At 41.3% G+C, this 26,504-nt stretch overlaps 1 protein-coding gene across 1 annotated transcript in view; it reads right to left on the bottom strand.

Annotated features, from left to right (window-relative positions):
- Positions 1-6,994: 6,994 nt before the first annotated feature.
- ADAMTS12 (ADAM metallopeptidase with thrombospondin type 1 motif 12) overlaps positions 6,995-26,504 on the bottom strand; it is a 144,670-nt gene continuing 125,160 nt past the window's right edge. The window contains exons 19-24 of the mRNA XM_027634663.1: positions 23,702-24,847; positions 18,983-19,135; positions 16,277-16,450; positions 14,407-14,553; positions 12,527-12,680; positions 6,995-10,741 (exon numbers count right to left, since the gene is read on the bottom strand). Coding sequence (XP_027490464.1) covers positions 10,506-10,741; positions 12,527-12,680; positions 14,407-14,553; positions 16,277-16,450; positions 18,983-19,135; positions 23,702-24,847 — 2,010 coding nt within the window. The 3' untranslated portion in view covers positions 6,995-10,505. The remainder of the gene's footprint in view (positions 10,742-12,526; positions 12,681-14,406; positions 14,554-16,276; positions 16,451-18,982; positions 19,136-23,701; positions 24,848-26,504) is intronic.

Here is a 26,504-nt window from a genome sequence, read left to right on the forward strand (position 1 = left end):
TGGCAAACTACTATAGGACTTTATGTTTATAACCTAATGCCAGATCTGTAATAAGTAAAATTTGTCCCTGAAAAAGTAATAGTTGTGTGCAGTGACAAGTCCAGATTTGCAATTTGTAAGTTTGTGTGTCTGTGCTTCAAAGCTACATTTTTAAGCATTCAAAACCAGCAGAAATAATGAAATCCATGGAATAAGCCTTGGAATAACCAAAGAAACTCAGTGTATTTATCTCATTTAAGGGAAGAGAGAAGTGATTTGACCAAAATTTGAAAGCACATCTCTCTGAAACAGATTTCTAATAGAGGCTGCACCTATTCCTGGCATGCAAAGAAAGAGCACCATCCGGGGCTTGGAAAAAGAAGGTACAAAAATGGCAGCTAGCAAAAGGCAAAAAGCTTGAAAATCATTCACAGAATCACAGAATCATAGAATGGCATGGGTCGGAAGAGACCTTAGAGATCATCTAGTTTCAGCCTTCCTACTGTGGGCAGACAAGTTTTCCACTAGGCCAGGTTGCTTAGAGTCCTAACCAACCTGGCCATGAACACTTCCAGAGATGGGGGATCCAACAACTTCTCTGGGCAACCTCTTGCAGCGCCTCACCACCCTCACAGTGAAGAGCTTTTTCCTAATATCTCAGTTTGGAGCTACTTCCCTTGTCCTGTCATAGAATCATAGAATAGATTGGGTTGGAAAAGACCTCCAAGATCATCAGGTCCAACCCCTGATCCAACTCCAATTACTATATCATGGCACTAAGGGCCACGTCCAATCTCTTTTTAAAAACCTCCAAGGATGGTGAATCCACCACCTCTCTGGGTAGGCCGTTCCAATGCCTGTCACTACATGGTCTTGTAAAAAGTCCTTCTTTATCTTTCTTGTAGGCTCCCTTCAGATACTGAAAGGCTGTATTTACATCACCACAGAGAAGGCTCTTATTCCAGGCTGAACAATCCTAGATCTCTCAGCCTTTCCTTGTAGGAGAGCTGCTCCATCCCTCTAATCAACTTGGTGGCCTCCTCTGGACTTGCTCCAACAGATCAATGTCCTTCCTGTGCTGAGGACCCCAGAGCTGGATGCAGTGCTCCAGGGGTCTCACCAGAGCAGAGCTGAGGGGCAGAATCCCCTCCCTCACCTGCTGCCCACCCTGCTTGGGATGCAGCCCAGGACAGGATTGGCTTCCTGGGCTGTGAGTGCACATGACCAGGTCATGTCCAGCCTGCCATCCACCAGCACCCCCAAGTCCTTCTCAGTAGGGCTGCTCTTGGTGCAGGACCTCGCACTTGGCCTTCTTGAACCTTATGACGTTCCCAAAGGCCCAGTCCTTGAGCTTGTCCATGTCCCTCTGGGATGCATCTCATTGTTCAGGCACGTCAAATGCACTCTCATCTTGGTGTCATCTGCAAATTTGCTGAGAGTGCACTCAATCCCTTTGTTTATGTCATTAATGAAGATATTAAATAACACTGGTCCCAACATTGATCCCTGAGGGACACCACTTGTCACTGATGTCCATCAGGACTCTAAGCTGTTGACTACCTTCCTCTGTCCGACCACTTTCTTATCCATCTAACAGTCCACTCATAAAATCCATCTCTCTCCCTAAAGGAAACGTCATCTGAGCTTGTCAACCAATAAAGATTTCTTGGTTTCACCAGGACACAACCTCTGCATAGCTCAAATTAAGAATATACTCTTCCTTTGATCAGAACAAGAACAGTCCTCTTTTATTAATAATAATTTGATCCTTTGATCAGAACAATAACAGTCCTCCAGCAACTTTTATTCACTAATCTAGGGCTAAATATTTACAGTCATTCTCTAAATAAATAAAGGTGATGAAAGAGGAGAAAGAAACCTATTGCCCTTGTATCTCTAATCTATGGTGGGTTTTGCACTCCATATATGGCATATTTTCCTCTCAGCAGGCAACTCTCATGTAAGAGGGATAGGTGTCATGGACTATTGCAGAGCATACATGATGTTCTTTCCTCAGAGACTTGTTTTATTGCTTCTGCTATAAAAGGCTTGAGCACATGACAGCCCCATCATGTCAGTTGGACATACCCTACAAATCAGTTTAAGGACTTCTAGTAATTGCTTGCTGGGCCAATTCAGTACCAACTTCCCAACTAGCAAAACACATCCAGGGAAACCAACAGCTTTCAGCTATGTGCTCAGCAGATTTCCTGTATCAAACCAGCACAACGTGTCTGGCCACCAGAAAAATACCAGCTTTTCCGGGTAACTCTTTCTTCTGTTGGAGCTTGCTGCATGCAAGACAAAAGGCTGCTTTTCTTGCGTGACAGGATGGCAGTGCAAGGTGTGCTTAGTGAGCAGTTCTCTTCTTCCTCAACAATTCCTGGATCTCTTGATTGTTTTCATCAAACCAGTCCTTGTTCTTCTTGAAGGAGAACCCTTACTCGGCTGATTATTTGTTTTAAAAAACCCAAACAAATCCCCTAGGGTCAAGGTGAAATGCAGATGTTTCTCTGTGCTCTGAAGGAGGGACTGCTCCCTGCTCTCATCTGCCAGCCCTAAATATCCCATTATGCTGTTTGCACTGCCGTAATTGGCACTATATAGTGGAAAACTCTGTCAAGAGGACAGGAAAGGGACCACTGCAGTGTCCTGCCCAAAACTGCACTTAAGGCACTCACACCACCTTGCAGCGAGGTACCTGACCCAAATGTGAAGCATAAGGGAGTGGCAATTGATGGACAAACTGCCCAATAGAGTTTCTGTCCTGTGAAAAGCACTCACCAGCATCCCTCAACAGAAACACTTCATTTCAGAAATATTAGAATTATCAGTTTTGACATTGTTCATGATTACTCATGGAGCCCGTATTAATGTGAAAAAGGTTTCAAACACTCCAATATGCCACTTTTTACAAACTAAACTTTCTAGCATAGTTTGTTCCCCTTGCTGCTTAACAAAAACTTCACATTTACACAGATAAACTCATTCTTCATCTAGGGTAAGGGTGACTATCTGTAGCGGATGGAAAATTTCAACTCCAATTTTGATTAACTTTCTACAGTTTCAGACCCAATAAGGGTCATGGCCATGGCAGTCCCAGCAGCAGAATAAAAGCTCCCTAAACAAAGCTTCCACTGTATTAGTGGGCACTTTTTGCCTCCGCACATGCTCATAACAACAGCAGTCAGTGAACCCTGAGACATGGGTTGCTCAAAGAATTTGTTGAGCTCGGCAGAGAACGTTTTTGTGTTCCAGTCTCAACACTCTTTTGGATACCATGAGTCCAACAAGGCATGACAGACACATTTCCCATTTGGAGGGTGATCGCAGGTCAGACTGATGCTGAGTCCAAGGGGGTGTTGGGGAGGCAGAGGAGCAGCAGATCCAAAACTCCATCCTTGCACAGGCCAGCACTGCTTGCTCCCAGAAGGGTCCTCACATTAACAAAGGGTACCCTTGTCAATCAGACCATGTGTCCCTAGTGGGAAGGCAGGGGGAGCCAGCAAGTTTACTGAACATGTAACTACAATAATTACCAAGACCCATTTTTGCTTCCATCAACTACAGCAGGATCTGGCTGCTGCAACAGCCCCTCTGCCTACTTGCTCAAACATACACTTGGAAGACAGGTATGAACAGAAATTAAGTCCCCCCACGGTGTGGGGCGGCCCAGTTCTAGTTCCATTTCCATCTGAGGAACCATTTCTGATGGCTTGAGTGGATGGGGGGGAGGGGGGGAGACTCCAGTGCCAGGGGTTTCTTCAGGTCCTGAGCCTGGAGGGGAGAGGTGCTCTCCCCTCTCTCCACCCACGTGGCTCATGGCAGGCACAGAGACAGCACACCGGCGTGGAGAGGAGGCAAGAAAGAGTTTATTGTTGGGGGGGTTACATTTATAGGCTTAGGAGGATTCACAGAGTAACCAATTACAGGTTGAAGGAAGGGGTTAACAACCAATAGGAAGGGGTTAAAAGGGGCCAATGAGAACACCTTAGGATATCTTCCCAGGACATTCCTGCATGGGAGACAATAGTCCTTCACAGGGGGTGTTGGGAAGAAGAAAGCATGAGTTAGCAAAGAGACTACAAAAAGCCATTTTGAAACATGTTTAAACCACAGTTTTCTCATATACTGCAGATTTCCTGCCACAATTAAGTAACCCAGGAGCAACAGGGAACTGTCAGCTTCCAGGTGGCACACAGCACCTGCTAACAAGGGGGATATCTGCTGTAAGCAAACTCCTGCCTCATGCTGGAGCCTGAGGATGCTCATGGCCTCCCCTCAGCTCAGATGTAAAGTAAAACTTTCACTTCACATGGATGGGAAGCCAAGACCAACTGGGCTCAACATCTCATCAGATGGGCAGGAGGGTGAAGTTGCTTTTCTTCTAGGTTCACAGCTGCTGGGTGCAGGGTCTGGCACAGCCTGCTTTTTTCTAGAGGCAAAATCTCATTAGTCTTTCAGTGTGTTTAGTTATTCCAGTGATTTTCTACGACTGCGAAAGCCAGGGCTGTGTCCCATGAAGGTTAGGACTAGGAACAGATACACATAGAAGAGAATTTGCAGCTTTCCTCTGGAGAAAAACACCATTCAATTTGCTTTCAGATAGTAGGCATTGCACCAAAGGGCAGTAATTTTATCAGCCAGCAGTTTGTTATGAGTCTGATTCATGCTCCCGTGTATTTATAGCATGACAATATATTTTTATTTCCAGAGCCAAAAAAACAAGAAATATACTTCCAAGTGAACACAGCGGTAATTTAATCTCAAGTTTCATTAGTTCAGCTATCATATGAAACAGATAAAAGATATGGGACAATAAACTGGAAACATAATATCTCCATGCCTTCCATCTGTGTAAATAAGCATGTGGGGAGCTTGAGGCTTTCACTGCACTTCTGTTCACAGCAAGTTCTCATGTATTTGTAATAAAGCATTCCCTCTCTGCTGCTTCATTAATCAGCTTCCCTCACACTGGAGCTTTCCTTATGGCAGTTTCCCATTAATGCCACATTTGCCATCACTCCAGTATGGCAGTGTTCCCAGTGGGAGCTTTCCCTATCACCAGCACTATAGCAAACAGCAGTGCCCTTTGCCCAGGCAGTCCAAAAACCAGGACCACAGATTTGGCATTGAGAGGGCATCTGTTCACATCCCAAGGGTTACCATAAAGCCACAGCCTGCCCTGAAATGCTCACATGGCGAGTGACCTTCACCTGCTTGGGATTTCCCTCATCACTTACAGGGAACTGGCTTGGCACTACATAAAGCCCTTTCTTGTTTCCAGATTCCACCAGCCTCTATGCACAGAGAATGAATGGTCTCTTTTGCTTGCAGATAGCACTTACTCAAATCCAAGACAATCTTTAAGTGTTCCATATCCAAAGTTCACCCTTTCTTTCAATTATCAAGATTTCACACTACACAAGAGAAAGTTCAGGGTTTCTGTTCTTTCTGTTATGCCTTTATGAAATAGTAGGAATCTTAAAACGTGTTTTGCTCTGTTAATTGGGCACTGTATTGGCCTATTAATTATGAACCTGAGCTCAACCCCTTCCCTTTCAAATCTGGAGGAAAGTCTGTCTGCAGCCGCTCAAAACCCAGGCTTTGGAGTAGGTCTTTTTGACTTATCAGCATTCAGGAGCCCCACTACTACTGTTCTCCACTGTCAGGGATATATCACAATCAAAGGGAAAGAGTGCAGCGTCAGCATTTTTAGATGACACCAATCTGAGTGGTTCTGTTGACACACCTGAAGGGCTGGATGACATCCAGAGGGACCTGGACACCATCCAGAGGGACTTGGACAAGCTTGAGCAGTGGGCATATGGGAATCACATGTGGTTTAACAGGACCAAGTGCAAAGTGCTGCACCTGCATCAGGGCAACCCTCGATACCAACACAGGCTGGGGGATGAACAGATCAAGAGCAGCCCTGCTGAGAAGGACTTGTGGGTGCTGGTAGGTGAGAGGCTGGACATGGCCTGGCCATGTGCACTCACAGTCCAGAAATCAATCCTGTCCTGGGCTGCATCCAAAGCAGGATGGGCAGGAGGTCAAGGTCAAGATCCTGCCCCTCTGCTACACACTGGTGTGACCCCACACTGCACTGAATCCAGCTCTGGGGTTCCAGCACAGGATGGACATGGCTCTGTTTAAGTGAGGCCAGAGGAGGCCACCAAGTTGATTGGAGGGATGGAGCACCTCTCCTATGAGGAAAGGCAAAGTGAAACCTAAGAAAAGTTAAGAGAAGTACAGAGAAGCTGTGGATGCCCCATTCCCGCAAGTGTTCAAGGCCAGGTTGAATGAGGCTCTGAGCAACCTGGTCTAGTGAAAGGTGTCCCTGCCTATGGTAGGGGGGTTGGAACAAGTTTCCTTCCTTTAAGTTTCCCTTCCTTTAAGTTTCCTTCCAATTCAAACCATTCAGTGATTCTGTGATTTATTCTATGATGTCTCAGACCCAGCCAAAGCCACTGATTCACTGAATCCAGGCAGCTACCAGGGACCATCTTCCACCTGCTTGTAACATGACAGAGACAGAGGTGACTCCAGAGGTCTGGCAAAAGACTGCCTCCCCAGAACACTGAGTGCAAACTATTGGTGCTCTCTACCCAAGCCTAACAGTGATGCCTGTGTTTCTGGGCAGCATGTCAGGGTACAGGGCTACTGTGATTAAGTTTCTGGGCATAAGCATCAGCAGTACCTAAAACTCAAGTGCTGAAAAGGTTTGGTGCAGTGGTAAGATTTCACCTATTTCGTAAGAAATGACTTAGCCTATTAATGTATATTTTTACTTAGCACCACACTTTATTCTTCTACTTTTACCTCTCACCCTTTTTAATGATCTCTTTTATGTTAGAGTATCAATCATCAAAATAACTCAATGATGGGGATCCCCAGCATAGTAAATGTATTTTCTAAGCTTTTTTTTTTTTTTCCCCCTGGAAATTCCATCTTATGAGTCTTCTTGCACTGGAAAAATAAAATACCAGAGACATCAAACATAAGCAATGCCATTTATTGAAGCTTGAAACAAATATGTCATCATAGTTTGCTTTTTAAACCTTGAAATATTAGAACAAGCTGTGAATGTGCCAAATACACATTTTTCCTGAGCAATCTGTTGAAGCTGATGTGTCTTGGGCTAATATGATAATATAATGATAATATGCCTCTGCACTTTGTACTCTATTCAGTTTTGAGACTAATGACCATCTGGGTTTAGATCATAAATCCACCTTTACTTAAGAATAGTTGTCTCATAACAGCAGTGGCACTGCTCTGTTAAAAGAGTTCATGTTGTCACAATCTCTTCCCTAAAGTTTTAAGCTGAGCAAAGTGATGACTGTGCTTCCCTGGGTAGAAAGATTATTTTGATTAATGTCTATAATATAATTTATTCACTTTTTATTAATTTCAAATGAAATTACAGCTCCCTGAAGAAAACAATGAAGGCAGAAATGGTTCTACTCCATGGTAGCCCTAAGGAGCACCGGAAAGGCCAACCCGCACAGGCATTCTTCCTCCCACCTGCACCATATCCACTCAGTCAGCTCCTTTCTCCTTAGCCCACACACCTGACGGCCCACTTCTGCTGACCGCTGTGGATAAAAAGTTGCAGGTATCTCTGAGCACAGAAGAGTCCGATCCTGAAGTGAACCTAACTCTATCCTGCCCAAATCCTGTAAGATGCTTCTGGGAATACAAGAATCATCTGCACTTACCACCAATCTGTGCTGTTTGGCTATCAGAGAACTGCTCTACACAACGCAGCCTGAGGCCAAGCCCTGCCAAATGCTTCCTGAACCAGACAGGGCACCTCCACTTCCCCGCATGATACAATATTTCTCTGTTCAGTGGAATAACAACTGCCCAGGTTTTTATTGCTCAAAGGGTCAGCAGCCATTCAGGTCCTCAGAAGGACAAAAGCACACTGTGAAACTTAAAAAGCATCATGTCTGGCGTTGGCCAGCAACGCCAGAGACATCCATTATCGTAAGAGTGCACATGCACCATTGTAAGTCATCCCCACATTATATAGCACCACATTTTTAACAGTGGATTTTATCAGCACCTATAACTGGCATTATATTGCCAGCACAGAGGTTAATAAACCCAACCTTGCCATGCTGCATATTTTGAACTCCCAGAGACTTCAAGTGAAGAAGTGAGCCCTAAGCCAAAGGTCACAAACCTTTGATAAAGGACAATGTGACTTGCGGCCATTATTAGGTTAATATATTACAGCCAGGCCAAGATATTTCTATTAACTTTCATAAAGGTCTGTCTAGAAAGAGGGCTACTGCTAGTCACAGTTCTGTAACCATAGTGACATTTGGATTCATGGTTTGTGTCTCAATCTGAACTGCATAAAACGTGACATTTCCACGTATTAAAATCTCAAATTGTCAGGTAACTAGGGAGTAAATCTGAGATTTTCTAAAAAGAGTGTAGAACCAAGGTGTCAAAATCCTACTGAATTCCAAAGGAATCTAAATGTCTGCTCTTGTCCAGCTCTTTTGAAAATGCCCAGCTTTGTTCAAAGAGGCCAGTTGCAGCTCCCTGAAGTTTGTCCTGCCATTTTCTTCAATAGCAAAACAGATTTGGCTAGTGGTCTCCTAATACCTGAGGTCTGACCTACGCAGACAATACTCTGGGTCATAAATTCCTGTCCCAGGGGCCCCTCAACCTCATTATGATCAAGGATTTGCTGTGAGTGAGGTGATAGAGTGCTCTTGTGGACGTGAGCTTGCACTACTACTGGGAGATACTGGATTAAAGGATAATTCTATCACTGAACATTAGTGTGAACTACAAAGTTTCCAGCTGCAAGCTGGCCTTTATGCCAATGCTGTAAAATTTGTTTAAAAATGTACTATGGGAATTTTCCAGCTGAAATTCTTGCATGCCACATTTGAAGCTGCAGGAAAGGTTTAAGTCTGTAAAGTTTAATTTGTCATATGAATTAACATGACATTTGTAAAACTGTTTAGCTGAGTCAGCTCATCACTCTTTCTTCTCTTCTTGTAGTTTGTAAAGGAACAGAAAGACTTTAGTCTTCAAACTCAAAAGGATCAACTTCAAACTGTCCTTACCTATACCAGTTTAGAGATCTCTTGCTCTCTTGCTGTGTGACTCCTTTACTCTTTGTGCCATAAACAGTGGAAACCATTACGGGACCAGATTTCTCTGTTCAGCAGCAGTAATATTCTTGAACTAAATGGAGCTGACCACTAGTATAACACTGGTGGAAGTGAGACGACGATAGAGAGAATACCATCAACATACCCTTACCAAAGGATAAATGTTGAGGTCGAATTTTTGCTGCAGAGCAATCTGGTACAACCTCTACGCTGCATCAGTTTCCTGATAGCTTTATATGTCCTGCTGACTTGTACCATTTGTGTTTGAACATCTGCAGCTATGGAGACTGGTTACAGTCTTGACTGGGAAGGCTTGCTTTATCTGATTTCAAATAGCTTTGAATAGCTAATTGGGAGAGGAACTACAGATGATATGTGAGACTTAAGAATGTTATTGCCTGTCCAGCAAAAGATTTGCCTGTCTAGCAAAACTATTTCTTTATACTGAAATTATTCTATCAAATGCACTGTATAAAACTATCTAACAGATATTGCTGGTTTCTCTCCTAAATGTGTAAAAAAGACACGTAGATGTGGCACTTAAGGATGTAATTTAGTGATGGACTTGGCAGTGCTGGGTTAGAGATTGGACTTGTTGATCTTTGCCACCTAAATGATTCTATCACTCCATTAAGGTTGTAGATACAAACAGCTTTGATGTTATGGTACCCAAAAATGTTGCTTAAAACATATTTGGGAACTTAACATCCTATATTTGATGGGGTTTTCGGATTACTGCAAGACATTTGTAGCAAAAAAAGAGTGGCGAGAACAGGCTATGGCTGAGGTATCCTTCAGAGGTTCAATCATGCACTAAATGAAGATTTCTTCTGAAAAATCCAATGTTTCAGTTCAACCTATCACAAGTAGTTACGATAAAACTTTGCTTTTAAATTTATGAAGTGAGCAATGACTTTAGAGAAACACTGCCACTTCCCCTGGATTCTTAAGAAAGAAAGGCAAGTGGGCACAAAGAGAACGGGGCCACGGTGCAAGTCTGTGTCTGCTGCCCAACTGGCCTCCTTCACTAAACACTCTTAAGTAAGCAGTACTGGTGTTTCAAGTCAGTTTTGGAAAGAGATGGAAGAAAGAACAAGTAAAACATTCAATTAAAACAATCAGAAAATTCTTGCAAGCTTGTTTCTAGCACCTATGCATGCCTAAGAATCACTAGCTGCTGGTACTTTGCAAATTATGTTACAATTTTTGGACTATTACAGAGAGAAAAAAAAAGAAGCAGTAACTTAGGAGTCATAATCCTAGGCAATGTGTTTTCCCAGTTTTGATCACAGATTTTCATTAATGTTGGATGGTTCATAAAAAAATGAGGAACATAAAACCTGTAAACAGAAGCCCTAATCAAAGAAGAAAGACAGTGCCAAGCTAGTGCCAAGCTGCTTGGTTGCTGTTTTCTTGGGTTTGAGGCGATTTTCTTCTAGATTTAGTGTAATATTGTTGTCTGAGGCCTCGCTGATCCCCATATCTTGCTTTGTTACGGCTTCGAGACTGACTACATGTGAAGCAGCACTGAGTCTGTATTGACGGCAGCAAGCACTTGCCAATGCCTTTCAGCCTCTGACAGAAGTGAACTGACAGCTGGTCTTTGCTGCAGGGTAGTCCTATGGTGGAGAAGATAAGAAGAATTAGCTGTATTTTGCTGACGCACTGTCTGTATTTCAAGAATTTTAAACTGCTTTATGACAGTGGTGTCTATCAAGGCTCTTATCTATGATGGCTTTCTCTTCCTCTGTATTACAGATCAGTTTGATCCCCCTGAAATTCCAGGATCTTTTAGTGAACACGTGACCTTCTGTCTTGGAAAATGCAGCACTCGTTGCTGTTCAGTTAGACATTACTTTTGCAGCAGACAGAGCTGATCTATGTTTTTCACTTGAACATTTCTGTTGACGAGGACTGTCAGAGAAAGCCTAGTAACAATGACTTGTGAGCCTGGTACTTTCGCATTCTTGTAACTGCATTTAAGACAGGTGCAGTGGGCTGGGAGAGTGATGCAGAGTAAGGTAGGGCAAGCAGGAGAGCACAGACAAAGCACGTGCAACTACACATTCAGCTTAGCTACACTTCAATTTCTGCAGCACCAGGGACTGGTCCTGTGTGTACTATGGCGCTGATAGGTCTGTGGTAGCTTTAATAAACTGACATGTGCCAAACTGAGATATTAGAAACGGGAATCCTCAGCTGTGAGAAGACAAGGTGTGCAAAAGCAGGAAAACAGTGCATTAGCTGAATGCAAGGCTGTTTTTCAGCAAATGCCCCAGCACTGGAACTAGGGAAACTCAATGAAAACTAGTATAAAGGTAGATCAAAACAGATAAAAGTGATTCTTTTCATGCTAGGCTGCGCACCCAGTAGGGCATTTCTTGTGTTTCATGGGCCACTTGAGTTTTATTCACAGAAATACTCTAATAACTAGTACTAATCTGTGTAGGCAGTATCTATCTCATTCTGAACATGAGAGGGACAGGAAATAAGCAGACCAATTCAACCCTAGGGCAAAACGTGTGCTAAAGATCTATAAACAGCAGCAGGAGTGATGCATCACCCTCAAGGGTGTCAGATCTGCACTGCCTTCAGGAGTCAAACCCTTGTCCCATTGCCAAATCAGACCCTTACCACTGACTTACTAAGAGGGAAGAATCATCCTCCAAAAGGCTTTTGAAGGCTTTTCTAGAAGGACTGTGAGTTGTTGCTGTTCTTACCTGAGGGAACTAGTCAGATACTGCAGTACGCAGACTACAGACAAAGATTTGTACCCTTTTGTAAGCTTCTTCCTTCCCCTGACACCTCTTTTCTGGGCTATTAACCACCTACACCACCACACTCCTGGGCCTTTGAACAAGAGAAGTACAGGACACCCTAAGTCACTTCTCCCCACGTCTTCATTTTGGACAGTCCCACCCTGTGGGACATAGATTTTTCTTACAGTGTCTCTCTGTAAGAATTTGCTTGCTTGCACTCACAGTCCAGAATCTGCAGTTTCCACAGGGGGAATCTATCTTAAGAAATGGCATCTGTTTGGACTCACACTGCATGTCCTTCCACAGTCCTAAATGCAGTCTAAGTTACCTAAAATAGGCCAACATGAGCAGGCCTATTCATTTAGTTGTGGCATCATAAATTAGGAATGCATGCTTAGAGGACTGCACTCCTCATCATGCTCAGAGGACTGAACAAAGCCAGGAGGGCTGGAGAACACAACAGGATGGTTCTGCCAACAGAGGAGCTGAGCAGCAGCAGGTCGGGCTGACCTTTAAGTACTGAACCCACAGTACTCAAAAGAAGTTGATAGATTGAGAAGATAGATTCAGTTCCCAGTTTTTGAAGAATCTCAGCACAAATGGAGAGCTTTTTGGAAACTGTCTCATGCAGGTGTATTACCATACCTGTACTTTTCCTGCATTCTTGCAGATTGCATTTCTGATGCTCTGTTGGCTTGGCTTTGTCCACACACATACTGTCATCTTCAGTTTCATTAGTTTCTGTATTCATGCATTTCACAGTTCTTTGCTGAATGCCCCCTCCACAAGAAACAGTGCACTGAAAGAAAGTAATGTTAACACATATAAAAGTATTTTTATATGGAAATTTGGTAATATGCCAATATTTGCGCTGTAATGTGACAGGAGGCTAAAAATGCCATATGATCCAAAACCAATGACTTTACACTACTTTGTGTACTGTGTACTCTACCCAGACACCTCCATGGTGTATTGTGGCCAGATTTGGCAGGATACAGTGGAAGAGTAAATAGCATAACTATAGCATTTTGGAATATGTAACCGGGGGAGAGGACTGTTTTCTACTGAGGAAGATGAGGATGATCAGTCCTACAAAATAAGAGAGTAGTAATCTAAATTAGTACAAATTAAGACATTTTTTGCATCCCGTTTTCTCGCTAAGTTAAACATATATAATCATTGCAATGTTACATCTACAAATGACCAAGATAAGATTTATTAAAAAAGCTCAGTGAAATGTTGTTTCTTTCGTGACATTTACACAGTGGTTATCCTTTCTTTATGACCACAAAAGAACAGCCAGCTGCTTGTTCTGGCTGCAAAAAGAAAGCCATAAAAAAGGAACACTCTTAAAATACATTCTTGTACTATTCCGTAAATGTATTTAATTCTTCAGACTTCCCAGAGCATCTCGGAATTCCAATTAATCATAAGTTCTTTTTCTCTTCAGATAAATAGTGCCCAGCAAGATAAATAATTCGACAGACAGAGAATGTCAGCTAATAAAACACCAGAGATGAAGACAGGACTGGTACCTCTCTAGTTTTTCTGCAAATTATCTTTTCTCTGATGTATATATCTGTGCATAAGACACAATTGTACTGGTGTGAAGCACATTAAAAGGTCTTAGGTACTCTTGCAACAACTTTATATTGATGTTTTAAATATTTCTAATAAAGTAAAATTAATAATTAATACATTAATATAGGATTGACAAATCAGTAAAATAATTGGTATAATTTTTTGTATTCACATGCTGATTTTATGCATTTCACTTCCATATTTAAGTGTTACACTAACTTTACATTACATTATAGTCATGTCCCATCTAATGGCTTCGTGTCAAAACCAACTCATTACATTTTCTGTGTTATGTAAGTCTCCATGGTTTCCTTATTTGTGGCTCCCGCTTTTAGCATTCCTTCGATATTCTATTCTGCTGTGTGGATATCTTTAATGTATTCCGTGTTTATTAAGGAAACTGAAGGGAAATGTTTATTAGAAATACCAGTTTCTTTATAAATAAATGTGTGTTGCAAATACTGGAAGGTTCCCCAAAGACGTGTCTTATATTTGTCAATTAGATTTCCAGGTGTTAAAGTAGAAGGCTATTGGTCAAAACTCAGATTTTCTCTTCGTGTGGGCAAGTCCAGTATTCCACAAAATTGCTTTAAGGATCACCCAACCCCCTCTAATAGCTTGAACAGTGGAAAATTTCAGATGAGCAATGGAAGAATGTAAATGGTATCTCCTTTTTTATCAGACAAGTTAAAAACTCCAGCCCTTCAACAACACCTAATGCAGCAATAAAAAGTAGAAGCTACAATACCTGTCAGCTGAAGGAACGGAGATGGGCTGGCTATGAAACGTTTAGTAATATTTTCAAAAGCTCTTCATTTTTAGCTTCAGCTGTGAATAAGAAGCTACCCTTGCCACAGGCACTGAGGTTCAAAGACAAGAGGATAATATGACCAAATATGGTCAACTCGTGACAAAAGCTAAACCAAAAATAAACCGAATCCTACCGTGCTCCAGGCCTGGTTAATCCACTGTGTACAAGGCTGCCTGTTACATGATGCAGTGGCATTAGGTCTTTTGGTCCAGTCACAGTGCCCTTCTTCTGGGCAGTAGATGTGTCGCTTTTGATGGCCACCACCACAGGTTCTCGAACACTAACAAAAGAGGGGCACAACGAGAGGTGGGAATGGGTAACAACACAAAAACAGACCATAAAGACAGCTGGAAATGTTCACTCAGAAATGTGGATAACAAGAGTTATCACAATGTGTTAACAAGAGTTTACAAGAACCCTGGGTCACTGACCCAAGGGATTTGGAAAAATGTACAAGCTAGTCTGCACGTCAAGTCCTAAAGTCTAGGCATGAAGAAAAGCTCTGCATTGAGACACTGCATCATATGCTTAGAAGGAGACAGGAAATAAGCTGTTACTTGGGGAAAAGCTGCTCCTGACATGCATTATTGCAATGACTATAGGACAGCATGGAAGTGGCTACACAGAACAGGTAACACAGAATTGCTCATCAGCATCACTGGCACCAGTAGCTTCTCTAACAAGAATGAGATTGGAAGTCACATGTCTGCAGGATTAATCTGTAATACTTACTGAAGACAGAACAAGTTCATGAGACGCAGCATCTCATTTTATGAGGTGGCTGGGGACATTAAAATTCATCCAGTCCATACAATAAATGAACTATTTGGCAATAACAGTGTCTACTTTTATTATATATACACTATATATTTGATATATTCACTACAATGACAGTGACCTAAGTTATTTTTTAAACATTCTTCTGTCCACATTCCAGTATTACTTATCCACTGACTTTTTATTATTTTTTCACTTCATCTGCAGCAGAGCCTGCTTAAAATACACAAAGTATTTCACACTGTGTCAGGGAACAATGTGCCAGATATACTTTGAATAATGCACTGTTCCTGTCCTACAAGCAATTGCATCCTGTCCTTCAAGCAACTGAATCCCTATGGACAGAGCACTCTATCTGACATCTGGTAAATCAACCTTTTCAATCCAATTGTATCCAGCGTCCTTAGCATGAGGACAACTGTCAGGGTTTGACTAGTGGGTTTTTTTTAAAAATTTAAGTGGCAAACAGGTGTAATCATTTGGCTACTTTTATTTTTTTGACCTTTGCTGATTACTTTGACAGAAATCACACATCCTGGTGTTCTTCTTCCAGGTGTGTTTTGTCAATGTCTTACAAAGAACAGTGTGATCACCTCCCTTGAAATCCAAAAGCATCAGGTCCAGAGGGCTGTAAACATCATGGTGCTTTCTCCAGAGCTGTTTTTAGTGGAAGTAAACACTAAAATGTAATCAGAACATGTGCTTTAGCTGACACAAATATGTACCTGGCTGCCTATGAGTTCATTGGAACAGATTTATATTACGAAAGGACCCAAAAGTCAGATTTATCTTATGTCTGGCCTAAGCTTCCAGATCTACAAAATTTCAGCCCAAAAGCTGAAGGGAAAGGAAAATTTTAAATTCACCGTAATGAGAAAGCAACATTAAAATGGCAGCAAAACGGATTAATCTAAATGAACCACATTTACTGATCCAATAGAATAGCTAAAACAAATCTTTTTCCAGGCCATCTACTACTCTCTTTCAGAGTATGGTGATTTACAGCTCTGGCTGTGTATTATATGCAATCCTAAGAATGACTTGAGGAAGTCTGATGAACATCTATGCTAATTCTTGCTGTAACCATACACAAGGACTGCAGAGTGGTACACACCAGCTGTGTGTCTTCCTTTGAGCACAAGTTTACCCAACTGCACAGGATCTGAGAGTCACTGTTACCTGACAGGTAACTGCTCATTCCAAAAGCTTCTTTTCAAGGACAATACCTTATTCCAGGGCTCCACATGCCACTGCAAACAAGGCTCTGTGTTACACCTAGTGCTGAGCTGTGGTTTATATCCGAGTAACTGGCAATGAAAAGGCCTGAGCAGTCGCTTTTCGCGGACATCAATGCAGTGAACATCTCGGGTCTTGAAGCCGCCGCTGCAGTTTGCAGAGCACTGCACACAAAACAGAAAGGGGTACATCTCCAAATGATGCTCTGCTGAGGGGCTGTACCCTCCCCAGTCACAGAGGAGCAGGACAGCCTGAGCTCTGAGCATCCTGAACAGAGGAAGTTTCCAGTTTACCGGAACAACAACCTGTTGTAAGGCTTAAACACTGTGGGTCTCATCACAGCAAACTGGAACACACCATATAAGTACTTCCCTTCCTTCACTGCCATGTCCATTAATGACATGTGTGTGTATTTAATTGAGAAATCTTGACAACTATTTCCAAAAATGTCACAGTCAAAGAGTTATAATGCAAAAAATACAAAAAGTGAATTCTGTATGCAAGGAGATTGTCAGTTCCTCAGTTGTTTTGGAAGGAGGGAAAGGAGGGAGGGAGGGACGGAGGGAGTAGCAGCTCCCACCCTCATGTTCCTTGCTCCTCATGGCACCAGGAGGTTCCATACTTCAAGAGTAGCCCGGGCATGAGAGAACAGAAAGAAGAGAGGCACCCTGAGCCTCATTCATAGCATGTGAAATCACTTCTCAGCTTAGAGCTCTGCTGGTAAGCTAAGCGAGCTCTTCCAGCCTCCTATTTCTCTCTGAAGCTTGCTCCAAGGCCTCCTGCAGCATCACCAGGTCCTGTCCCCAGACACCGAAGCTCAGGAACTCTCCTGCTGTCAAGGAAGAAGTGAATTTTCTACTCAAAGGATAAGGAAAAATACACATTTTGACTTCATTCAGAATTAAAGCCAATTCCAACTACATCACCGAGTAACCTCAGATCAGCTTTCACCTTTACCACCATGCTGCAACAGCAACTAATGCTGTTCTCCTTTGCATAAATAACCACTCTTCAGTTGAGCAAAGAATTTGAACATAATACCTCCCATGGGAGATGAAGAATGAATGGGTAGGGAATCCATACTCTTGTAGACAGAAGTTTCTGTCCCTCTGGATAAAAACAGTGAACAGAAGTGACTGTGTAAAAAAATGACTACAACAGCCCCAAAATACGTGCGAGTTATACCTAGTATTAAACTCAGATTGTAAGATCTAGTCTGAAGCACCTTTCTTTTAGGGAAGAGGAGAATTAGATGAGAGCAAAGGAACAGAAGAAGCTCTACTACACTAGCAGCAGAACATAGTCATCTTGCTATGATAAGGTGCCTTAAGAATGTTTGAAATGAGTAACAAAAAACAATTTCACTCGTAAAGCAAACAAATGTTAGTAATTTTTATATATTAAATTGTAATTAGGTTTGTCTGTCTAGTTCAATTTATGGAAAAAAAAGGTGAGTAACACAATAGAAATCTGTTAGGAAAAGCCTTTTGCTTTAAATTGTTTTCACAATTGGACTGACACTTTTAAAAATTTGTGTCTCATAATATTTTACCATTAAGCCTTATTTCTAGCTACTTTTTTTGACATAACTATCATTCACTTCTTGCAACAGCAATGACATTTATGAAGAAAAAGTGAAGGTAAAATATGCCCTACTGTAAATGGGACTGCGCAGTATCTATGTATCATTTAAAATGAATTTTGAAGGCTTAAATGTAGTTATGTAAAGCCTTGGCCTTTCCTGAACTTCCTAAACAGGCATGTAATTCCTGTACAAATCAATTCTGTGTCAAAGAGCTTAATAATACAGCACAGGTTTTGTAACTACAACCTTTTCTTTGTATGAATCTGCTCTCTAGCCCAATGGCAACAACATTGTCCACAAAAATGATATGTACTGAAAAAGAGTATCTTTCTCTTTATTAAATCGACATTATTTCAACAGAATTCTGTAGGTTTCCTCTTTTGAGTCATAAAAAATAACTAGCTGTTTAAAACTCCATTTTCAGACTGCATAAAGACAAAATGTAATAAGTTTCAAGAAGTCACCGAAGTCCTTCTAGGTGTCCATCATGCATCTTAAAAACCAAAACATAAGTCAAACACAATTTCTTGGGCTCCACTTGCCACCCTGGACAGTATTCTGTCCCTTGACCAAGCCATGTGTACACAACTAGGATCAAACAGGACCCTATACATAGCAGGCATTCTCCCCAGTACCATGTTCTTTCATTTTTTAAATGTAAAAATTAGAGATTAAATGGATGGGGAACAGATCATGTCACATAAGAGATAACATACGGTGACAAGGGTGAATAGGAACATGACAACTCCTTCTTTCAAATTCCCACTGCTTCTTAAAATTAGGAGGTGCCTCTGGAAGCAGAGATGCCACAACCAAATATGTACAGCTTTGCCCTACAATCTCCATAGAACATGAACAGTGAGTCCTGCTTTGGCTCTAGATCCAAGAGTTAATGAGCACAACCCACGACAGGAAGAACAAAATTCACAGCAGATGTGTTTCTAGATATAACTTGGTCAGGAAATCAGAAAATTAGTGCTGAATAGTCAACTGGGAACCATGTATGCATTACCACTGAGTAAATAATTGCTTTAAAAATGAAGTACTTAGAATTTCCTACTCACTGAAATTTGCAAGCTTACTGTTCACACACAGCTCTGAATGAAGTTACCTTGCTCCAATTTCCTGTTTTCCAGCTAGCACATGGGCGGAGATAACATTTTCTTGCAGGATCAGGCTTTTTTATGTGCTGACAATGAGATGTGTTCCTGCTGCTGCACTCCACCAGTCTCCAGAAAGCCCCCATTCCACAGGTGGTAGAGCACTGCAGAAGGGTAAGAGGAAAGCCCAGGGGCAAACTCAATATTAGTACATCATTTGGAAACAATCCGGGAACCTAAATATAAATATCTAGAGCCATTTTAGATGACCTAGGTTATCTGAGAAACTCAAAAGAAGACTTCAAACTCACCTAAATTTTACTTAATGTTCTAAAAGAGGGCTTTCTATTGCTTAGTTAAGACACTACCAATTTTGATTTACACTATGCAATTCTCTTCTTTGGCAAACTCCTGCTTACTGAGACACTCTAAATCTGTACCAGCTGTTCCACCATTTTCTTCTGTTGTCTTTGGGGATCCAATGTACAGTATAATTGCATCCAATCTCCGATATTGCTCCCTCTCTATCCCTAATATTCCTCATGAGATAGCCAGCAAATTAAGAGCAAACCTTAAATAAAATATGAGAATCTTGGAAAAAATGTGCAGCAAAAAATGTTTTAAAATTATTAATTCAAGAAGGGACTGATTGTTTTCAACATTTGGGAGGATTTTGGTGTCTGAGGTAAGAGAAAACTGATTATTCCAGTGCAGATCCCAAGAATGCATACTCCTTATAAAAAAGTCAGACACTGTCATTGTATTCTGAAGCAGGAAGGGGTGAAGATTGGCTGGAGATACCCGTTTACCTTTTTCTCCCTTAAAAAGGGAGGGACAGTGAACAACTACACATATAGAATCAAATCCAACACACCAAGCAACCTGTAGCTGGTATGAGAAACAGCATAAATAATCTTGGACTAAGTCAGCAAAAGGATGCAGAAAGCAACTGCTATTGTTTGCTTTGAACTCCTTTTGTGGAAGTGGGAAAGCTGAGTAAGTGTTCTTGGAAAAATAAGGAAACCTAAGCTGAAGATGAGGCAGGAAAAAAATCAACATTGAAGACATGGAGATTCCTGGAACAAGTGTACAAGGATCCTGTTAAAGGGAAGTGCATACCACTGTTCAGTTTTGCAGAGTGACATATCTATCCAAGACCATTTCTCTGCCTGAGAGGACGGACTGCCTTTGTCTTGCTTGCTGACTGTTGGATGGCTTCCTCAGCTCTGCTATGCCAGTCTGACAACACCAAGACTTTACTGAAGGGGTGCTCAGTCTTTGACCAAAGAGCACACATTCTGAACACACGTGAGAAGATCAAAGATAGCTGCAGGGATGGTGCTGGGTAGGTCATACTTACAGAAGCTTTATATTCTTGTCTGAGGAAAGTGAAACACAGCAGGCTTCTTTCAAAACCTGCTATGTGCAGGTACAGAGTCAAGAGGGAAATGCATGATGCTGTAAACAGTGCAGCATAAAGCACACTCCAGCATAAAGCCTTAGCTTTCTTGACTGCTGTTTGATGCTACATAAAGGAGACAGACTGATCTGAAGTTTGTGAAGACTTACTGCTTTTCCCTTTTGTCGTCTGGGAACCAAGATTCTCTCTTGTCATAGCAGATGTCTATCACAGAGGGAGAAAGTGCGGGTGACTTTTCATGACCAATAGCAGAGGTGCAGAATGAGCAGATCCAGTGGTAACGGGATATCTTTGGTACCCAGAAAGCTGCTAGAAAGGGAAAAGTGACAGCCCAGAATGACTTGGGAAAGTCGTAGGAAAGAAAGAAGTTACAGACAGAAGCATCAGTGGAATTGGGCACTGTTTTGCCCTACTCACATTAGTGCTCTCCTTTGGGAGGCAAGTGCCAGCACTGGTACAGGATGTGTCACACCATTCCATCTCAGTGACTATCACTATTCTTGGGCACTATTTATTTACTAGTATAGATGTATCATAAAGAGCAAAGAAATGTCAGAATATTGGCAGCTACTAAAAGAGACAGAGAGAGTGTATAGCAAGATGTTCATCTAGGTAGATGCACTGGTCTTGAAATAGCAATGCCTTGGACAGATGTCAGCTAAAAACCACCTTTTACTAAGGACAGGTATATAGAAAGAGCAAAAATAAAATCAGAAAACTGTAGATTAAAAATTAGTTAAAGGTAATGAACAAAAAGAAAAGGTTCTGTGAATGTTAGAATCAAGGTATGTATCTGAAATAGGTAACTTTTATTTCATGAGAAAGATAACAGCTGACTTTATTAACAGAATCACAAAATGGTTAAGGTTTAATGGAAAGGACCTTTGCTCACGCAGGGCCACCTGGAGACAGTTACCCAGAACCATGTCCAGATGGCTTCAGAATCTCCAAGGATGGAGATTCCACAAATTCTTTTTTTTCATCACTTTTCCTTCTTCAAATTTGTAAAAAAAAAAGTTAAATGTAACACATTTTCTATAAAGTTAATTTTAACAGATACAATAGCTTTCACAAGAATAGCAAAAGATTACCAAATCATTAAAGAATAGCAAAGTTAGGTACATTAAGTATCCTCAAACTGATTTCATCAATTCTGTGAAATGAAATATATTGACCTTATCTAAACATTCATTTAAGTATTCTTCAATAACTTTGAACTGTTGAGAATTATTTTTTCTATAGACTGGAAAAGTCCCAGAGGATTCGATAAGAATATCTTTCAAGTTATTTTTAGGAAAAGAAAAAGTCCTACCTGTGGTCTAATGGAATGCTTCACCCAACTTGACCTCACAAGAACATAAAAAACAAATTACTGAATAATGAAGATCAAAATGGCAAATACTAACAAAAATGATAAAGCAACAGAAAAGCCCACATGGACCTATCTAGAAAAGATTATTCAATTGAGTCTAATACCCTGCTTTGACAGGGATACATGGCTTAATGAAGAAAAGGAGCCAGCTGACGTGATGCATTTTTACATGTCTGTATAAAGCATTCTTTTAACAAATGATGGAAATATAGTCTAGGTGAAATAATTACAAGATCAGTGTTAAAAGTGTGGTAAAGTGGTCCTCGTTGGTTCAGTGTCATAATGAACTGACACTTCAAACACAGTCCTGCAGGGCTCTGTCCAAAGCCAGGCTCTCTTCAGTATTTTCATTAGCTAACTAATGAAAGACAGCATGCGCTTAAAATACTTGCAGATGATGACAAGTTGGGAGAGTTGCCAGGAATGTTGAAATCTGAACTCAAAGACACCTCACCACATTAAAACTATAAGAAAACAGTGAAATTTAAAAATACATGCTAAATACTGCATTTAGGGAAAACTTTTTATGCATACACATATATACACACATATACATGCATATATATAGGTCTCAAAACATAACTGAGAACATCTGACATCTGCTGATCTAGAAATACTGTACTAAGGGATCCAGAGTTTACAACAGACCACAAATTCAAAAAGTGAAAGCGAGATGGTTACAAAACAAGACAAATCTGATTCCAGCATTCACAAAGACAGTAATAAATAAAACAATAGCAATTATTCCATTTTATCTGCTATGTGTCAGCCGGGGCCACAATGAACATCACTGATGAAGAAATATGTGATGAAACTGAAGCAAGTCCGGATGAGAACAACAGTCACCAGATATTTAGAAAACACAAGGAAAATCTGAAAAGAATTTAGAAATTGGACCTCAGAACAGTTATTAAGAAGAAAATTTTCCTTCACAGTCTTTATGTAAAAAAAGGGAATCTTCATTTTCTGTACAGAAGATTTTGGCTATGTATAAGGAAAATATTTCTAAGGTGGATAATGAATGACTAGGACAGACTGTAGTATCTCTGTGTTAGACCTCTGCTCAGGCTGTGGTGGGCTTGGGGGTACAACCTTTCTCCTGAAATTCTATTGTAGGCTCTTGTACCGAAGCAGATCTAAATGCAGGTATTTAGGCATGTGCAGGAGGAAATGCTTCACCTGTCTCACCAGAACACGGGAAGCTAAGGTCATTCTCACCTGGCCATGGGAAGACACAAGATGAAACTTCAAACTGCCATCAGGAACACACGTCCTGAACAACTACTGATGTGGTGATGACAGAGCCTGCTCTTGCTCAGGGGTCTTACCCACTGGCTGCATCCAAACAAGGACACCAACACTATCTCAGTGGTCTAGATGTGCCTCCACTGCCATGGGATACACTAAGTCAACTCTTGCTGTCCTTTTGGGCTCTGCATTTCTGCAATTCTATAATAATTCCAGGTAGAGCCAAGGGTAAGCAGGTACAAAGAAACAGACCTTCTCCATCAGTGCTGAGACAGAGGCAGATCAGTTCAAGGAGGTTTCCAGATCTGACTCTGTTTAGCTTGGTAAAAAAGGCCTTAGAAGAATGAGACAATTAGTTCAGATACCAAACTCTTTCACTTAAGATACTATGATTCCAAGCATATAAAATCCATTCACAGAAAAAGAACCCTGTTTACATAAAAATAAAATTTTACAGTGGGAAGGACATTAAGTAAAAGTTTGTAATATATGGCCAGGCCCCCTGATGACTATATTCACTCTATGTAAGCAACCTAGATACCCCAAGTTACCAACTCTTTTGTGTCAAGTATTTCATATGAATGTATGGTACTCATTTCAGATAATCATGACAAACTAAGAAGTTTCATTTCAGCAGTGGTTCAGTCAGCTGTTCACACTCTCCACTTTTACAAGCTAAAAACAACTTACCTCACTCCAGTTGCCTACTATCCAGTAGGCATCACCAGGCAAACTGTTGGGTGCTGTTAAACGGCTGTTTTCTGTGACATTCACTAAAACACCCTCAGATGTTGCACTTTGGTTCCTCAGAGCGTGCTCAAGAGCTGAGGATTGTGTGCTGGTAGTTACCATGTCAGGCAGCTTTACTTCTTTTCTATTGTCAGTCTGGTCTCTTGGTACCTGTCCAAGCACTGTGGGCGTTTCTGCAACTGGTGCTTGTGGGGTAGTTACTTCTACAACTGGTACATCAATCTGCAGGCTGATATAGTTTGCTGTTGGAAATGCCAGCCCTTGTGCTGCTCTGCTAACAGGAAGGAGCATAGAAGGGTCTTGGTGGTGAGATGCTGGTGGAGACTGGGGAGTCACGCTCTCATTTTGAAGGACAGGAGAGACAGTGTCTAGGGTTGTGTTTCTGGTTCTGATTTCAGAATTGAGTTCTGTGCTGTAAAAGAGACCAGCTGGTTTCTTGCTGACTCCAAGAGGCCCATCAATGTCATCAGATTCTTCGGTTAAGTAATCATAGCTGGAAGTTATTTCCGGATTACTAGTAAATGAGGAAATAGGAGTGTCCTCACTTCTGTGCATCTCACTCTCTTTAGTAGAAACTGGGTCACTTTCAGAAGTATTTTCAGAATGCCTTATAATTTTAGTACTTAAGCTGTTATAAATAGGCCACGAAGTAGTATTTTGATATGAACTGTTTTCAGTAGAAACAACTGGATAATTGTAAGCATCACTCGGTCCAGCAAAATTATTTTGTATTGTTCTATTGGCTGTTCCCTCTTTTTCTGAGACATTACCCAAATCAGAGGATGTAGGCAAACAGGGAGTTACACTTTCATGCCTGGGTGTTTTTGTTGTTGTGTAGGACCTTGGGCTTGGTCTGAGTATCCTGCGAGGAAGATTCCGTTCAGGATTAGTAGTTGTTTTTCTGATTATGATCTTGCCTCTTCTGGGTGCCAGCGGGGGCATCAGGAATCTTCTAGCAGAAGGGCATTGCTGAAGACCACACAGGGCCTTAGAGTTTGGTCTCTTGGAACTATCACATGGCTCATCACTATTTTTGGCACAAGTGACATTACGAGTCCTTATTCCACCACCACAGGTAACTGTGCACTGCAAGTGAAATAGAATTAATACACATCCCCTCTTCATTCTGCTGCACATATTGATAAGGTTCAGATGGCATTTGTTTATAATACAGAAGCATCATTACAAATAATCATTTAAAAAGCTTTTCTTGAAGAACAAGTGCTTCATTCTAGGATGTTCTGCTATCACAGAGTTCTTTCCAAATTTTAAGAACAATAAATGTCACCTTGAGGAAACAGCAGTGAAAAAAAGCCTACACAATAAAGACAAAACATGAAAGTCATACAATAGATTTTGATTTCTTCATTGACTCACAACAGTCATCTAGCCAACACTTTTTCCACCAGGGTTATAAAAAAACAGACTAAAAACCTGCAATCAAACCCACATCTGACTGGCTCAGTGCTGCTTACAGTGCCCCAAACCTGCTCTGATGATCCATGCAGCTCACACACCCTTGTTGACTTTATGAAACGGATTTTTCATTCAGTCATGGAGCAACCACCAAGTCTGCCAGAGCCACTAGCATGTCCCTCTTCAATTACAGACTACTGAAAATAATTAACCTATCTGGCTCCTATTTAAATGGGAACACTGCTGTGCATAAAGGGTGCTGGAAGCTAAAGAGAGCCATTTTTTCTGTGACGTTTTTCACCCTCAGCCCCACAGGCACAGCCATGCCTTCACAAGCTGTTGCTCCACTAAGGACTTCGTGAAATCACACCTCTCTGGTCTGAGATACTAAGGCTGGATGACTGGCTGAGTATGAATGTAGATGTTACAAACAACCTACCCGAGGAATTCTTCCTAGGATATGAGGGAGCCTGACCAGCTAACTCAGGGGGTTTATAACCAGGTGCCTGACGTGAAGTGATGAACACTCCTTTCGCCAGCACTCTGATGCCCCTGACACATCTAATTTTCTTTTAGAGCTAGGTCACAGGGCAGTAAAACACCAATGACGTTGTGTTACTGGGGCACTCTTTATTGTTCACACCTGTAAAATAACATCAGCTCTGCAGCAACAGGAGCAGGGAAGCAAGCAGAATAGCCTCACAGTAGGTAAGTTCATTAGCTATTCTGTCTGGTGTCCTTGCACTTCCAGATGAATAGCATGTTCAGTTATTCAGAGCTGTGCAAATTAACCTCAGCTGCAATCTGGCCACTGAAGTTATTCAGTAAAGGATTTTGCTTATTGAGGAAGATAACAATTAACACTATGTTGCTGCTTAAACAAAAACACAACTCACTTATTTTGTCAGATTTTGCCGCTTGCATGATCTGTACTAGCATTCAAGGGAGTTAAAAGGAATATTCAACCTTATTAACTTTTTGGGGTAGTGCCTGTCTCCAGAATTAGTTTTGAAAATCTCTGGTTTAGGTTACAGTCATGTAAGAAAAAGAGATTTCAGAATGGCTACAACACTCTATTCTCATTATGTGCCTAATTAAGTATGCTTAATTTATAAGACACAGAAGGATCTTCTAACAGACAGATAAGTTTCGAGCAACAGGAATTTTCACCTGTGTAAAATCTCTCTCTTACATTCACCAATAAGGAACATTTTGGAGTTACAAGTTTCCTGACAATCCTGTCATTTGTGCAGGTGAAACAGCCTGTCCTACACTCCCTCTCCAGTTCCTACAGATGTAGAAATCTACTTTTGTCAGTAAATTGCAT

Source organism: Corapipo altera, unplaced genomic scaffold, assembly GCF_003945725.1.
Source record: "Corapipo altera isolate COAL_440 unplaced genomic scaffold, ASM394572v1 61411, whole genome shotgun sequence".
NCBI classification, from domain to species: domain Eukaryota; kingdom Metazoa; phylum Chordata; class Aves; order Passeriformes; family Pipridae; genus Corapipo; species Corapipo altera.